The sequence below is a fragment of the Ixodes scapularis genome, unplaced genomic scaffold, assembly GCF_016920785.2.
Source record: "Ixodes scapularis isolate PalLabHiFi unplaced genomic scaffold, ASM1692078v2 PGA_scaffold1__304_contigs__length_218370807, whole genome shotgun sequence".
NCBI lineage: Eukaryota > Metazoa > Arthropoda > Arachnida > Ixodida > Ixodidae > Ixodes > Ixodes scapularis.
The window spans coordinates 11,536,512-11,554,855 of NW_024609846.1; the positions used below are offsets into that span (position 1 = coordinate 11,536,512).

At 43.4% G+C, this 18,344-nt stretch overlaps 1 protein-coding gene across 1 annotated transcript in view; it reads right to left on the reverse strand.

Annotated features, from left to right (window-relative positions):
• Positions 1 to 998, reverse strand: part of LOC115308243 (syntaxin-1A) — a 30,418-nt gene extending 29,420 nt beyond the window's left edge. The window contains exon 1 of the mRNA XM_029966090.4: positions 759 to 998. Within this exon, the coding sequence (XP_029821950.1) occupies positions 759 to 791 (33 nt within the window). The 5' untranslated portion in view covers positions 792 to 998. The remainder of the gene's footprint in view (positions 1 to 758) is intronic.
• Positions 999 to 18,344: the final 17,346 nt, after the last annotated feature.

Here is an 18,344-nt window from a genome sequence, read left to right on the forward strand (position 1 = left end):
GCTAGAGACGAAGAACAGACGAACCGTTCGGTACATTTTTGTTTTTGTTTTTACGGGGGGCCGATATCGGGATTGAAAGTTACGTGCTGGGTCATCGCGACGAAGTGGCGCGCCCGGTCGAAATCAGTCAAAATAGCCGATCGTGTGCGTGCTTTGCTTCGTCCCCCTCGAAAAGCTCTGATGAGCAACCCCCCACCACGATTGTAGGCTTAAGCACCTCGCTGGCCGCGTCAAAAATATTGATTCATTTTGTTTTTGGGGCGTCCCCTTGCCGTCGCCAAAGGCCGACGTACGACGGATCGACGCCAAGCCGAGACTTCCTACGTACCCTCCCCAAAAATAATTAAAAAAAAAAGAGCACCGACGCGGAAACCACCCTACTCCGTCCGACCCTCGCCGCCGTCGTCAGACTGCCTCTTTTCTTTTAGGAATTCTTTTATTCCCCGTACGCGGTGTTTGTGCCCCTGTCGCACGTAGTAGTGAGTAACTACGTGCGTGTGTTTCGCGAACACCGCGGCAGCCGTATTCCTTGAGGAACAACCAACCCAATCCGCGGACGCAATGTGCTCGGCGGTCGGGCCCGCCCGGCCGTCCCGTGCTTTCGGGCCGTTCCCTTCGCTGAGAGCCCGAGCAAGAGTTTCTCGAGGTGTGTGTGTGCGTGCGTGTGCGAGTGCGAGCAGCGCAGTGCCGGACGGAGCCCCGAGCCACAACCCGCCCCAACGCGGCTCGCTGTTGCGATTCCTGGGGAGTGAGCTCACCGCTTTGAGGGCGGCCAGTCGGTCCTTGGTCATCCTTGATAGTCTAGCGAGGTCACAAAGTAGTCCACGGGCTCGGCACTTTCGACTAGTGTAACACACACGGGTGATGAAGACGGCACGTTTCCATTTTGGCCAGCGAAGACATCACCGCACGGAAAAAACTACTGCACTACTCCCTCCTCTGCAGATCGATTTTTGCAGGCACGGCCGACCGAGAATCGCGGAATCGCGTCTCAACAGCAGCGCCCCCGTAGTTTCATTCAGCGATAGGGTGTGCAACAATCCCAACGGTCCCTTTTCGACCGGCGGCGGCGTCGCGGTCGTGGCGGTCGGTGCCGGCGAAGGAATCGGCGGCGCGGCGCCGGATATTCCTGGGTGGCGGCGTTCGACATTGGCGCGTAATTCAAAGTGAGGCACCAGTGTGGGCATCTTACTTCAGTATGTCGTGTCTCCTTCCTAGTCCCGCCATCGTTTTTTGGGGATCCTTTACAGCGCAGTTCACTCAAAGCATCAAAATTGAATGCTCATTTTGTGACGCACCCTTCTTAAAACTACTTCCGCACGAAGTTTCGAAATATACGGGAACGCAAGAAATTGGGCACTGACATGGTCACGATTTGTTACTTGCATAGTAAGCGGAGACACGGAACGATGAAAAAGCCGAAAAAGCAACAAGCCTCAAACACAGCTTTTAGTTTTACCAGAGTTGAAAGCTGGGGTAGTTGGTGTGGGCTAAACATAATGTAGGTAAAACAGCGCAGAATGACAAAGACTAGAGCGAAGGAACAACCAAGAGGGAACAGGCGCTGACTCGCAGCTAAAGGTTTTATTACAGAAAACATCAAAAGTAAGCAAGTAAGGCAGCAATCTAAACATATGCCAACCTTTCTGCCTCATCACATAGGGGAGGGCACCCGCCATCCACGTGCCGCGTGCCCCCCCCCCCCCCCCCCCCCCCCTTTTTAATTTTTTGTTTTTTGTCAAAGTTAAAAACAACATCTCTTCCACAGATAGTGTCGCCGATAGCTCGCTGATGCACTGCGCCCCGCTTTTCGCTATGTAAAAGGCCTCCATCCCCTCCGTCGTCACTTTGTCTTTGTGCCTATCATCAAGCGTGGTATCCTCGAAGGACGGCTTGCATAAACAGCTCTTACAGTGCACCGAAAAACGTCCTCCGATCGTCACTCTCTGTGAATAGTTGTGTTCCCTGAGCCTATCATATAAGCACCTCCCCGTTTGTCCAATATACACTTCACCACACGAGAGGGGAACCTTGTATACCACTCCGGAAACACAGCTCACAAACGGCTTTGCGTGTTGTTTGTTTCGCACTGCTGCCTTGGTCCGAACCCTCGAACATATATGGCTCGAATCCCGGAGAAAAGCTCACCGGAGAAAAGCTCACCGGAGAAAAGCTCACCGGAGATAAGTTCACCGGAGAAAAGCTCACCGCAAAACCGGCGGATGCGGAGAAAAGCTCACCGGCCATTGAGCGAATGCGGAGAAAAGCTCACAAATCTTTTTTTGTTCTTTTTATATGGAGGCTGTTGGATCATACGCAACATATAACAATTTATTATCATTAAAATTCGTCAGCTTTGTAAAAAAGAAAATTTTCTTTTTTGTATTATTTGTTAAGCTTATTGGGTATATTGCTCCCAAATTAATAATAGCGGGCGAGTGTTTTCTGTCGCTTACTCTCTAGGGAACGAAAACCTAACTGAAAACTTTATAAACTTGAAGAACAGGAAAAAGTTTGAAAATTTAGTAATAGCTGCCTAAAACCTAAAAATGAAAACTGTAAATGCCGAAAATCCGAAAGTGCATGCACAACAATGCGGTGCCTGAAATTCTTTTTGAAGCTTTTGTTAACCTTTGAAAACAGGATAAAACAATCAGTAAGATATCGAGGCTTCTTTCTTCCACGGACGTGCACGTTTTCTACACGATCGTGCTGGTGTTTCCACGCGTTACCTTGGTGTGATATTGCCCTTCTACTGCGAGATACCCATGACCTTCAGACCGGCACACTGGCACCGTTGTTTCTTGTGACCCATATAAGAAGTAGTCTTCTGAAAGGTAGCGAATAGGGCGAGTTGGTAAACGTTATGCATGATGAAAACCGCTCAAACGACGACGACGGAGCGAAGCTGTTCTTGCAACTAAAGTTTTGTTAGTGAAATTAACAGAAAGAAAACAGCGTAGCCGACACTGATTACATTAACAAAAACCTACTTATCTATTAGGTACTATAAATATTTGGAGCTGAAACGATTCACACACCGCTATTCATATTAGCTCGCAAAGAACAAACCTCTTTATTTGACAGAGCTACCGACGGCGCACTGTCAGTAGTCAATAAATTGTCTCTTTTTCCGGTGTACGATGTCCTCATTTTATACTTGCGGCTTCATTAATATAGAGAATGGATGATTACTAATTTCGGAGGAATTAGCAAATATGCCCAATGAACTTCAAGAATAATACAAAAAAGATGACATATTTTTAATGAAGTGACGAATGCGAATTGTGTTAAATTGCCACGTTTAACGCAGAATCCGCTAAATTAAAAAAAAATGGTGAGCTTTTCTCCGCATCCGCTCAAAGGCCGGTGAGCTTTTCTCCGTATCTGCCGGTTTTGCGGTGAGCTTTTCTCCGGTGAGCTTATCTCCGTTGAGCTTTTCTCCGGTGAGCTTTTCTCCGGTGAGCTTTTCTCCGCCGCCCAAATGGCTCAACACTAACGCATGTGGCTGAGCAGCCACATGCGATAACAGGCCACTCAAGCACAACTGTTACTAGTCCTGTAAAACCCACAAATCAAGGCCTTAAAGACATAAAAAAAACGCCTTATATCACTATCCAATGCCAAGGACGAATCTCGGAGAAAAAAAGCTCACCGAAAAACCGGCGGATGCGGAAAAAAGCTCACCTATTGTTTTTCTTATTTTTATATGAGGCTGTTGGATCATGCGTAACATCAATTTATTATCATTAAAATTCGTCAGCTTTGTAAAAAAAGGAGTGCCCTTTTTTGTAATATTTGTTAAGCTTATATGGTGTGTTGTTCCCAAATCAATTATTGCGGGCGAGTGTTTTCTGTGGTTTACTGTCTAGGCAACGAAAGCTTCGCTGAAAACTTTATGAACTTGAAGAACAGGAAAACCTTCGGAAACTTAATAATGTATGCTTAAAACCTAAGAAGCAAAACTCGAAATGCTGAAAATACGAATGCGTGCGGAACAACGCGGTGCCAGAAAGAATTTTTGAAGCTTTTTTAGCCTTTGAAAACAGGATAGAAAAGTCAGTAGGATATCGAGGTTTCTTTCTTCTACGGACATGCACGTTTTCTATCCTGTTTTCAAATGTTAACAGAAGCTGGAAGGAGAATTTCAGGCACCGTTCGTGCTGGTGTTTCAACGCGTTGCCCTTGGGTCATAGTGCTCTTCTGCGTCGAGCCACCCATGACTAGAATGACCATATTCCTCAAGGTGGAAAACGGGACGTGCTATATCTTCTACACAGGGGCGGATGCAGGAATTTCCTGAGGCGGGGGGGGGGGGTCAGGTGTTGGTCAGCGTACCGTATGTTTAGGAACCCCCTCCACCTCTCCCTCGTTTAACGCCCTAAATTTCACACACGCAGAAATCAAGAGGGGGGTCAGGACATCCGGAGCCCCCCTCTAAATCCGCCCCTGCTTATACATTCGTGCTATCAATAACTGAAAAAAAAAAGAAAAAAGAATCTACACACGCGTTTTCGCGAGAAAAAAGAAGTTTTTTTTTGGCAAGAACAGTTTTAAGTTTTACTCTCTGGGTAAATATTTTAAAATACCTACGGTTACTTTTGTAAAATATACTTGTAACGAATAGGCACAGTGTTTTGGTTTGATTCTACTCGGTTTGTGCCAATTTCGAAACTATGTACTCCTGCGAAAATGGGACATGATTCTATAATGGGATAAAAAGACGGAACGGCAGAAGTGGACCTCAAAAACGGGACGTCTGGTCACCCTACCCATGGCCTTCAGAGCTGCACACTGTCGAGGTAGCGATTTGGGCGAGTTGTAAAACATTATACATGATGGAAACCTCTCGAACGACGAAAACGGAGTGAAGACAACCAACACGACAGGACGAAGCTGTTCTCGCAACTAAAGTTTTATTAGTGAAAATAACAGAAAAGAAAACCGTATAGCCGATACTGATTACATTAACAAACACCTACTTATCTATCAGGCTTATCACAATCTTCGGCGCTGAAATGGTTCACAGTTCACACACCGCTATTCATATTAGCTCGCAAAAAACACAGCTCTTTCTCTGCAAGAGCTACCGACGGCGCACTGTCAGACTGTCAATAAGTTATTGTCTTTTTTACGGGTGTCCGATGTCCTGATTTTATAATTGCGGCGTCATTAATACACAAAATGGGTGATCACTAATTTCTGAGGAATTAGTAAATATGCCTAATGAACTTCCAAGAATATTACAAAAAAGAGGACAATTATTTTAATGATGTGACGAACTTTAATTGTGTTAAGTTGCCACGTGTGACGCACAATCCGCTAAATAAATAAAAAATCGGAGAGTTTCTTTTTTTATTTTTTTTTAATTTGTTCAACGACCGGTGAGCTTTTCTCCGCATCCGCCGGTTTTGCGGTGAGCTTGTCTTCGCCTCCCGCCGAGGACGATGTGCTTACATAGTTGCCAGAGAACAAAATACGCATGGTCTTCTACTGCCCTTTTATGTTCCAACGACCAGTTCGCCAAACATAAAACAACCCACACCGGAACGGAATGTCGGACACCACTCCTACCTGACAAGTTACATCTTGAATTCTATGCTTTTTTTTTTTTCTGGCACCCTTGAGGATTATTCGAAAAGGAGGTTAAGCTTTCTAATATGTGATAAGCTTTGAAAATTAAATTTACACCGAACCTCTTTTCCACTGATTTAAAGTTATGAGAGATTCTATGGTAGGGAAGCACACAGAAAACATTCTTCACCACCGGTTTTTTCACAGAAAGCGAACTAAACCTTCCAAATGCCCTGAGCCCAACTCTAACAGTTACATCCTGGTGAATGCCCGCTTCCAAAAGACGCAACTTTTGAAACTCAAGTGCCTCTTCAGCCCAATGCATACAGGACCTATTAAAGACGTTATCCATCACAGACACAATTACACACCTCTTAACTATTTTCGAGTGACAGCTGTCAGCTGCCAACAAAGGCCTTCCCGATTCCTTGCCATGCCTCCAGCACAGGCGCTTTTCCGTCTGCAGCAGGAGGTCTAAGAGCTGAATTTTGTCCTGAAGGGTGCTTTTCTCTGTGAACGTCAAATCGTGGCACTTGTCTACTATACACTTCTTAACCGTCTCTACCAACCTTTCCTCGGGAGCACAAATCAAATAATCGTCCGAATAGCGACGGCTCCACTCGGCAAGGAAATCACAACCGTGTAAACGTGAACATCCATCTTGTTAATAATAAAAAAAAAAAAAAGTCTCTAACACCAACAAAGGTAGAAGGCTTTCGGTGGCTTAGTGGAGAGGAGGTCTTTCTTTTTCGGTGGTGTTGTTAGAAAAAACAACAAAAAAGCTCAAAGCTAATTTTAATACTTGTTGTTTTGTCCGTTTATTTTTATCGTTCCGATTTTCTGATAATTATGAAAGTTTTTCACCAGCTCGCCTGTTTTTGTACTCTTCAATGATTTCTTACTTCATTGTTTTTTTTTTTTTGTAGTTTGCAAATTGGAAATGGTTAGGGTAACTAGAGAAAAATTTTGGAAAGCGAGGAAAATTCATGAGTTATAAATGAGCTATAAAGATTTAAATGACGTCTGTCATGCTCGAATTACACACACCAACAAAATTAATGAAATGGGTAATTTCATCTCAACTCAAACACAAATTTTGAATCGAACTTTTAATTTTTGAAAAAAAAAAAAAATACACGTTTTTGGGCAATTCCTATAATAAAAAAAGACGCAAACGGCGAGTTCGTCGGATTTTTTGTTCTCAAGTTATGGACCGTTGAAGAAGGTAGAAACTGTCGCTTTTCCAGCTTATCGGGGGTGCCATATTTCACTCCATCCCTTTTCTCTAATTTTTACGCTAGATCAATATAACTTTTCAGGAACACTCTCGAGATGTGCTTTTTTTTATTCTGATTAATCGTCTAGGTCATAAGATTCTTAATGTTTTTTTTTTGTTTGTTTTAATTGCCAAACCGCCTCGCTGCGACGATATTTGACGAAGTTCAGCAAGCTGTGCTGTTTGACGTAATCAACATGCTTTTTTATTATCTTTACATCACCGTAAAGCTACAATTAAGCTCTTTCTTTTGAACATAATTTGAATATGTAGCGCTAAATATATAATGCGCAACGTGTGCCTGAAAAACGAATATTTCGAAAAACTATAAAATTTGGATTCGATTTTCTAAAAAGCCCACCCTTTTATTTATTTCATTTTTTATTCACAGTTAAGTAATATAGTAGTCTGTCAGGAAATATCAACAGAAATTGTAATATATTGTTTGTATGGCCGCTATTAAGACTCAAATCTCGTGCTACGAGCGTTTTGAACGGGACTTCGCACAGGCGCTCTGCTGAGCAGAATTTTGGCCTGCATAAAGTTTTCTATTTATCGTTAGCAGTTACCTCAATATCCAACCATAAACATCAATAAAATTTGGAGCATTGCGCTTAAAAAAAATTACTTAGAAGTTCGTATCCCCAAGTGCCGGCACAGCGCTTACCTAATCCCTCCCAAATCGGGGGAATGCAGATCGTTAGAGTATTCTTCTAGAGGCTTTTTTTTTTTCGGCTTTGAGTTTGAAATACCAAACTTGATATGTAATTGTCGAATTTTTTAATGTAAAACAGATATGCAGTGGATATACATATGTACGATTTAGTATTTGACGCGTAGAAAGTACGGTTTATTTTGTGCACATGCGGACTCTTTCGTAAAATAACGAGCATTTTGTAGTGTGTAATGCTTCAAATGTGTTAGTCATGTGTTAAGGTTTCGATTCTATTTTCAGTCATTCATGCCGGGTTACTTGGACTTTTCCCTTTTGACCTATGTTTGTCCGGGAGTCTAGATGTTACGTATCTTTTCCGTCAATACATAGGGCGAAGCTCACACACCTTGCAAATCACCCCAGTGCCAAGTAAATAAATATTGTCAGGATAAATATTGTTGCTTCACTGGCTTTTACGCTCAGATATTCAGGTAAGTACTAACATTAAACAAAAAACCTTACATAGGTCAAAATTCTGCTCAGCTGAGCGTCTATGCGAAGTCCCGTTCAAAACTCTTATAGCACGAGATTCGAGTCAGAATAGCGGCCATACAAACAATATATTACAATTTATGTTGGTAGCTCCTGACAGACTACTATATTACCTAACTGTGAATAAAAGAATGAGAAAAAAATAGGTGGTTTCGTTTTTTCAAAAATCGACTTCGAACTTGCAAGTTTTTCTAAATATTCGTCTTTCAGGCAAATGTTCCGCGTTATGTGTTTAGCGCAAAATATTCAAATTATACTCAAAAGAAAGGACTTAATTTGAGCTTTACGTTCTGTAGAATTCATAAAAATATATTGATTAGGTCACACAGCACAGCTTGCTGAACTTCGTTGGGAGGCGGTTTGACAATTAAAAAAAAATTAAACATATTAAGATTTAGACGCTTTATTAGCATAACTCGCCGTTTGCATCTTCTTTTATTAAAATAATTTACAGGTAGCTACTAAAAATTTCAGAGGTGTTAATTATGAGTTAGTGTATTTATGTGAGTTACTTGTATTACCGGGCGACAAGTGCACAAAAACCAAAATGTAAGCTTTTATAGCCGTCATACAAACAAAATATTACATTTTCTGTTTATTTTACTAAAGCACTTCATAGGTATAGCTAGACAAAAACAATGAGCCAAATAAAAGGTAGGCTTTTTAGAAAATCGACCTGAAGTTCGCAAAATTTTTGAAATAGTCCTTGCTTTACGAGAAAATACTGACCTTTCTCCTTTACACACAACATCAAATTTGTTATCATTAGAAGGAGTATACTCTAAGCTTTCTAAAAATAGTAAATACGCTAAGACACCTCAATAGATAACACGGAATAGCTGGTAAACTTTGACAAATACCGCCCAAGAACGTCATATTGGCAAATTTTTTAAAATATAATTTATAAAAATGACCGAGTTAAAATTAGCTATCAGAGAATAAGTGTGTTCACAGGTGTATATTTAAAAAAAAATAAGAGGCGCCAATTTTGAATTAGCGTATTTTTGCGAGTAAGTTGATTTACTGACAAAACAGTCAAACAAAATAAGACTTCAAGCTTTGATAGCTGCCATGCAAACAAAACATTGCATTTCTATTTATATTACCGTATAAACCACTGCAATAGCTAGCTAGAGAAAAATAATCAGCCAAATAAAAGCTTTTTTTTTTTTCAAAAATCGACCTCCATGATACAAACATTTTGTAATAGTCCTTGCTTTACGAAAGTACACTGACCCTTTTGTTTTACACACAACATTTAGTTTGTTATCAATAGAAAGAGTATAAATACTCTCAGCCTTCTGGAACTACTAAACATGTTATGGTATCTCAAATATATCACACGGAAAAGCTAGTCAAACTTTGACAAATATTGTCAAAGGGACACACTTTGACAATGTTTAAAACGAAAGTGAAGATAAATAATCGCAATAAAATTATTGACTACAAATAATCCCTAGTTTGAGAGTGACTGAAAAAAGTTACATTGCACTTACAGAAAAAGGCAAAAAGTTGAAAGGAGTGAAACATGACACCTCCGACAGGCGAGAGAAAGGTCAGTTTGCTCCTCGCTTGCTTAAAATGTCCATAACTCGAGAACAAAAAATAGCCGAACTTGCGGTTTGCAGTCCCTGTCACAGAAGGGTTGTCCCCCAAACATAAATTGTTTTCGTCAAAATTTAAATTTCGACCCCAATACCGTGCCTGAGTTAAGATGAAACCACCCAAATACACTTCGGCTGTTTAAAGAGAGGCATATGATTGTTTTTTTTATACGTTGTTTCGTTTTGCATGAAGAGCTGTACCAACGAGATGCAGCTCATGCCGTCACAGCAAAAAATCTTACACTTCCCTGAAAAAAAAAAAAAAAAAAAAAAAAAAAAAAAAAGAACGTGAAAGCTGCGGCGCGCGGGTTCGTTTTCAGTTTGGACATCGGTCGCGCAAACATGCTCCTCGCCTCGTCGCTGTCCTCTCTTCCCCTTTCTTCTTTTTGGGAGACATGGGGACCGACGACATGGGGACCGACGACAACGACAATCATCTCGTCTATTGTGCATCTGATTAAGTCTTAGGTTTAGCTCTTGCGCTTTTTTGTCTGTATGGTAACGTTTGTGCAGTCCTTGAGCTCAGATGTAGACATGCAGCGGCGTAGACTTTGCATTTTCCCAGGGGGGGGGGGGGGGGGGGCAAGCACCCCCCCCCTCCCCCCGCTTTTCCCGGAAGTACGCTGGGATTCCCATGTATTGCCATGCAAAACACATGGGAATTCCCCACGTATTTTGCCAATAAAGGTGTTACGACGTGGCAGAGCCCGTCGCGAGTAAGACAGGCGTCCGGTGGTGCCTGAACGACTCCGAGGTTTATCTTTGCTCTGAAGAAAACGAGGTTTGAACGCCACGTTCCAAAGCAAAAAACCACACGATCAAAATAAAAATAAAATATACACACGTGCTTTGGCACGTGACGAACATAAATACAAAATACACAAGAAAACGTTCGTAGAAAACAATAACATGGGGCTGCGTTTTCTACAATTCTCTCTTCTTTAGAAGTGAAACCTGTCGACGGGTTTTCGGGTCCTGCTTGAACGCCGCAACGTCGCTTCTTCCTGGAGTTCCACTGGGATCGCCGTCGGCGCGTCTGGGTGGTGGCTTTCATCGTTTGTGATCGCCGAAACTAGGCCGCGTACCGGCCTGCTGGTCTAGCAGGTGATCCTCTTCCGGTATCCTTCTCCGTATACTTGGTCAGCATGGCGATGTACCCAGAGTGTCGAACCAATATTTTTATCGGTTCGGTTCGGGTTCGGGTTCACGGCTTTCGGTTCAGTTCCGGTTCAGTTCCGGGGCGCAAAAATAACGGTTCAAACCGGTTCGAACCGGTTCGAACCGGTCTGAACCGCTAAATTGAGAATATATTTTCTGCGTTGTTCTGTCAATAGGCACTATTTAGGCCATGAAACTAACTGCTGTAAACAATCTGATTTTTGCGAGGACCTATTTTTGAGAATTTCGCGAATCGCCTACAATTCGCGAAAAATGGGTCCCGCGAACAATTTCGGTAAGGCGTAAACAGATTGAAATTTATAGTGAGATTCCACCGCGTCGAGAAAATTACAACCCACGAATGATTCCAAAACTTCAGCTTTGACCTAAATCGCGAAATATTGAGCCCACGAAAAAAAAGTCGTTTACAGTATATAGTTTTCTTTTTTTTTATCGTTTGTTCAATCCAGTTTTATTTTCAGGTACAAAAATTATAAAATTCTGTTATTTATACCTACACAACAAGAAAGGAAAATCTCCATTAACATACCAAACGTCGTGTTTATACGACTCAACCTCCTTTCGTTTACCAGAGTCACATACATTGTACCTGAATCGAAATGTTTTCGCGAAGTGAAGTAGGTTGCCTAAAATACCCGTGACAGGTACAACTTTGTATCGCAGTATTGGATGTTGAATCGTGGTTTTGCCCTTGAACTAAGAAATTAATTACAGTGAATAAAATCATGAAATGGGCACCTCGTCGCCATATATACCATAAAATGTGTTTTACGGAATACATTTCACAATATATATATGACGACGAGACGACTGATCTTAAGGCAATATAATTTTAAAAATGTCACGAAAGTCACGGGACAAGTCCTTCCACTCTATATTTTATAAAAACACTAAGCGACAATCACAATGCTTGTTTTTTCTAACTAGCATTGTTTGCTCTCAGCACCATGATGCGGGCGACGAATCATGCGAAAAGGAGTGGCTGAAATTGTTCACTCTAACCTATGAGCACCTTCGTACTGAGATCGAATCTGACCTAAAACAGTGCTTACCCATGCGAACATTTTCTATACTGGATAAACTGGCATAGCCTGGTTCTGAGGTTTGCTCTTGACAAAATGCCGGTCAATTTAATTTGCAAATAAGCATCACCCTCTCTAATTGATGATTTTTGTCAAATAGAACAAAGTGGGATTTCATGCTCTACTCAATTCGGAAGCTGCTTAATTGGACACTTTCTGAGAGTTTAAGTGTGCAATCGTCATAGTTCCATCATTCGTTCCAGTAAAAAAAGGCGATAATAAAAACACATAAAAAACGCAATAATAAACTTCTATATATTTGAGAAGTTATATATGCGTGAGGAACACATATAGCTATTTAAATTAGCTTCAAAATAAAAAAAACAACAACATTATTTAAAGCTTTTCCAAATCACCTATAACGTGTCTATAGAGGATAAAAGCGCCGAAAAAGATTTGCAGAACATCTTTCAGATAATTTAAAGGTGCATTTACATATATATCTTTGAGGTGAGGATCTTCTATTTATGCTGCCAAATATTCAGACAGGAATTAAGTATATTTGTATTATCATCGATAAATTTGACTTTATGAAGTTCACATAACCGCCTGAGACCGACACGGAAGGACGATACTCGAAAATGCGCCAGCTGTTGAGACTTCGGCAATGTGCTTTTGTTAGCTGTTTTGCAGTGTAAAATACTAGGTTGCATGGTATGCCAAAAAACACTGTGGTCACATGATATATCGCAAGGCAAATACACGAAATGTGCAGAAATAAGGAGATGACACGCAATTTTTTTCTAAATAATCCCTTACACAACGCTTTACTGCAAAAAGAGATGCATAGAAATGCATAAAATGATATTCCTAATTAAACATAGATTCCCCGCAGGGCAAATGAAGATTTTTAGAATCCTAATATAAGTCATTCTTGGGCATCAGCTTGCCTCAGCTCGAAACGTCGCGAGATACTACTAATGTTATCTTAGGTTTTACGTGCACTTGTTTTGGGACCTTACTTCACGACTCTGTTCTTTATCAGTCATGTGCTGCAACATTTCATTAGGCTGCCGTATATCATCGCGAGACTGCTATAAATACTACACAACTTTACACCTTGGACGTCTACTGCTAGTGTTGCGAACGTCGCACTTCACCAGAAAGCTGAAGTATTTAACATGGTTTGCACGTGACGTAATCGCACTAGATACTGGTTGTCATTGCGAGTTGTTCTTGCTGAGAATATCAAATCCGATGGGGCAAAATGCACGCTGCAAAATTTTCGCGATCAGTGCAAGCTATGCATTTGAGAGGCACACATTTTTCTTGTTGGTGCATCGTCGTTAGACACGGCGCGAGTATCTGGCGCGGCGAAAACGTTCTTTCTGGCAAGAGTGTTTTTACAAATAAAAGTTGTACCAACTACCCATCTGTCACTATCGTTTCCAGGCCACGCTTTCTAGTCTGCGCCGAAAGTGCGCGGTAGAGGAATCTTTACGACACAGTATGCTTTAAAACTACCCCCCTCCCCACTCCCTTTTTTTTAGTTGCTCCTCAAGATACTTTTTATTCCTCAGGGATTGCCTGCTCCGTATTGAGTGGTGTTCACTCGACAATTATATTTGTGTCACTCGTTAACAGTAATTCTTCCTTGCTTTTACTTTGCACCAAACTGTGAAGGTTAAACAAAATACAGGGCGGTCGAAACTTGGAGGACTTGAGAACGACACTCCTGTGAGACTTAGAGCGGCTGCCAACGTTTGGCTATCCCCGTGAGACCACTAGGATCTTTCTTTTCAGCTATCCCTCACGTACACACTAATAGTTCCATGTAACGTCGGACTAATACGTCACATTTAGACCCTTTAACACTTCTATTCTCGGTACAACTTTCTGAGGCAGTTCAGCAATAACGAAAACATGTTTGGGAGCCTCAATGGTGTGCATACATGTAAAATGGGCCGTGCAGCATTTTTTTTACCTTCAGTTCAATAAATACCGCCAAGTTGTAATCCCTGACGTTGATAACTTGCAAAAGCATCCATTAGTTTGTTCCTCCGAGAAACGAGAGACAGTCGAAAGAAAGAAATGAAACAGCTTTCCCCTCCTCAACTCGTAATTAGAACTATCAGCCACGTGATCTGATCCTAATATATGCAGCGTCAGTGTTTATCATAGTCATAAGCAGGGTTGGCAAAGCGAAGCATGGGCTATTCTTCAGATATAGTTTTAGTTGGGCTATAACGGGGCCCGAGCCCCACTAAAGCGACAAACAAAAACAAAAGACAGCGGCTAGCCTTAAACCAGAGTATTTCGCGATTTGACAGGCTTTGTAGAATAAAGAAGGCTATGCTTAAACACGAGTATCATGCACACGATGGTACCATTTGCAGGCTTGTAAACACTCCTGCTAACTTCGCGAGCACCGAACAACTCAAAGCCGTATAAAGGTACCATCGCGAACATGCTGCATGTGTCTGAGGCTTGTCGCTTTCGTTTGCTTCTGCTTCTAGCTCTAGTGGGACTCGGGCCCATCATAATCTTTGAGTTGAACACGAGCCGTTACCCGAATGTTTGGCGATACTGGTTGTCATGAACCAGAGCATTTGACTCGGGATCATGACAATCGGGTACATCATGGTGTCATGGGACTCTCAGTGCGAAGTTGTGATGTCATGTGACGTCACGGTATCAACAACGTTAATAGATCTAGCGACGTCCTCAATTTGAATCGACTTTACGCGGTGAGTCACGTGACGTCACGGGGTCACGTGATGTGACATTACTTGACAGCATGTCTTGACATTATGACGTCACGTGACGATGTGACACATGGCTATTCATAGTGCCGATAAGAAAGCGCCGCAAAAAACCAGGATTTATTATACATTGGAATTCTGTATATGACGATTTGATCAATACTTAGAGGAATTAATGTGCCAATTTTTTATTCCCAAATAATAAATTTGTAATACTAACAAAAAAAAAAATTACCGTGAACCGTTTTGAACCGGTTACCGTTATATTTTTTTCCGGTTCCGTTCCGGTTCAGTTTCAAGATGGCGGCGAAGATTTCGGTTCGGTTCAGTTCCGGTTCGGCTAAAAATAACGGTTCTGTTCCGGTTTTCGGTTCGGTTCGGTTCAGGTTCGACACCCTGGATGTACCATCTTTGATGGCGTTGAGACAGTCAGCATTCGCGACCCAGAGGTGGACTTGACCAGGCGTCCAGCTGTCCCCATCCCCGTAGTTGTGAAAATACACAGGATCCCCAGGAGCAAAATTCCATCCGGGTCATCATTCCTAGCGTCCCGTGCAACCGATGAAAAGCAGGTGTCGATCCTCGATCGAATTTGATAGCACAGCAGGACTTTCGACGGGGATCTTCCGGAGGCTTGTGGCGTTCTTCTGTAATTGAACAGCATCCGAACAAGGTTAGTTTCCAAGTTTTCACATCGCATCTTTTTAATCCCGTCTTTGACGGTGCGCACGGCCCTTTCTGCCAGACCGTTGGATTGCGGGTGGGAGGGAGCGGTTCGAAGATGCGGAATGTTATTCATCGTGACAAATGTCTTAAACTCCTGACTTGTGACCTGAGTTCCGTTATCTGAGACCAACGTGCGCGGAATTCCAAAGCGACTGAACAACATACGTAACGTTGCTATCGTTGATTGAGTGGTCGCGTGGGACAATGGTACGGCTTCGATCCTTTGCTGTGTGAATCGACATCAATTAGTACCATTTTTCCCTTTATTGGCCCAGCAAAATCAATGTGTATTCTTGACCAACTTTCCCTGGTCTCGGGTGGTTAATTAACTGGCTCTTTCGCACTTGGCATAGGCATAGCTTGAACAAATTCCCTGCAAACTGCCGCCTGGCTTTCAATTGCCTTGTCAAGACCAGGCCACCAGAACTTTGACCGCGCGACCGCTTTCATTGAGGATGCTCCCTGGTGGGTTTCATGAAGCAGGCTTAGCAGTCGTTCCCTCGCCTTTGCTGGAATCACGACCCGGTGACCCCAGTACACGAGGTCCTGTGCTACTGAGAGCTCGAGCTTCCTGTCATAGAATGGTTGTAATTCGACTTCTAGGGGGGGGGGGGGGGGGTGCTTGCGGCTCGTTGGCCATCCATCTGGGATGTATCTTTTAACTTTTAGGGGCACGTCGTCGCCGGCAGTCAGGTCTTTCAGCTCTCTGGTGGTTACGGTCTTTTCGGCAAAATTATGCAGTGCTAAGACATACTCCGGAAGCTCCATTGAGCTGCATGATTCCTTAGACGTCGGTAGCGGTAACCGGCTTAAGGCGTCTGCGTTGAACATCCGTTTACCACGCTGGTGGTCCAGCTTGTACTGGTAGCCCCCAAGCAGCAGTGCCCAACGTTGGATCCTTGCAGCAGCCATGGCGGGGGTCAGCCGGCCCGGCTTTAGCAATCCCAGGAGTGGCTGGTGGTCGGTAACCAAGGTAAACTCTCTGCCCAAAAGGTAATCGGAACTTGGTCACACCAAAAATGAGAGCGAGTGCCTCGCGTTCCAACTGGGAGTATTTTTTTTTTTCTGCAGCAGTTAAGCTACGTGAGCGGGAACCGATCGGCCTGTCCTCCTTTCCTACACGGTGAAACAACACGGCCCGAACACCCTACGGGGTGATGCGTCACACTCCAAGCGCAGTTCTTTCGCTGGGTCGAAATGTGTCAACACGTTTCCTCTTCTTAAAGCTTTCCTTGCTTTGATAAATGCCTCGTCCTGTGCCGGGCCCCACACCTAACGCCAACCCTTCTCTAAAAGTTGATACAGCGGCGATAGCAGTGTGGACATTTGTGGTAGAAATCTGCTGTAGAAGGTCAACATGCCGATGAATGAGCGCAGTTCCTTCACGTTTTATGGACACGGAGCCCCAGCGATGGCCTCAAGGTTCTTTTCCTGTTGGGTGCAGTCCTTCTCCGTCAATCTGATGGCCAAGGTAGGTGACCGATTCCTGCCTGAATCTGCACTTGTCCTTGCGCAACTTCACCCCGTGCTCTCGGAATCGCTGCAAAAGACATTTCAGTTTTGTTCCATCGTTAGAGCTTTGTTCCGAAAGTATGACGTCATCCAAGTAGGCTTGCACATTGGAAGACCTTGGAGAAAACCTTCTATCTTGCGTTGAAAGATAGCGGGCGCTGAGGCTATTTCAAATGGTAATCGGTTAATAGCAAAAGAAGCCACGATGCGTGTTGATAACCGCAAGATTCCGCGATTCCCCATCGAGAGGCACTTGGTTATACGCGTCCCGCAAGTCTAGTGTGCTGAAACGGTCACCGCCGTTTGACAAGCAAAGATGTTCTCAATAACGGGGACCGGGTACTGTTCTAACGCACAAACAGGATTCAGTGTCACCTTAAAATCCCCACAAATACGTACGGTCCCATATTTTTTTAGAACCGGTACAATAAGCGTAGCCCATTCAGAGTATGCAACTGGTAAAATAATGCCGGCCTGTTCTAGCCTATCCAACTCCAGGGATACTTTCTCTCGTAAGGCAAACGGAATAGATCTTGCCTTGCAAAACTTTGGATTTGCTCCATCCTTGAGGTACAGATGCGCAGGTGGCCCCTGTGTGAGTCCAAGCTCTGGAGAGAAGAGGTTTTCGTGCTCGTCCAGTAGACTCTGGAGACCTTGCTGCTGGCCACAGGGAGATTTCGGGATTGCTGTCAGGCTCAAAAAATGAACGTCACGTTGATTCAATTTCTGAGTTCAGTCTCGTCCGCACAAATATGGACCTCGGCAATCCACGACGGTCAATGTACCCTGTATACGGTCGTCGACTGGTATACCACTTTCATGGTTAACTCGCCGATAACTGGAATTGATCGCATGTAGCAACCCAACTTCACTTGAGGCTTTTGAAGTCTTGGCCAAGTTTTGAGATGCCTTTCGTACATTTCTCTCGTTATGACGCAGACAGGTGACCCCGTGTCAATTTCCATGACCAGATCGATTTTAACCCACGTGAACGTGCGTCACACTGGCAGCACAAGCTTCCTTTTTTTAGGGTTACCAGATTCCAAATCTGTGTGGTCAGGCTGTCGTTATCTTCGTCCAGGGACTCTACTGCTCGTAGTTGGTTGTTTTGTCTCCTGGCACTTTTAGGGTTACGACACTTGCGAGCCAAATGCCCTTGCTTGCCACACTGGAAACATTTTGCTTTCTGCCATTTACAGTTGCTACTGCTGTGATTGGCATTCCCGCAGCGTTCGCAGCCTACTGGTGAATGCAGCGATGTTCTGGCAGCGGGAGGCATCCTCTGCTGACCCTTCAGTGTGTGTACTTCGGATGGCCCACTTTTCCGCGCCATTTTTTGTGCGTCGGCTTCTGCAGTTTCTGCTGCCACGGCTAGTGCTTCGGCGTCCTGCAAGCTCAGCTCTCGTTTGGCCAGCAACTGTTTCTGCAGATTCTTTGACCTGACGCCGCAAACGATTCGGTCTCGTAACATCCTGTCCAATG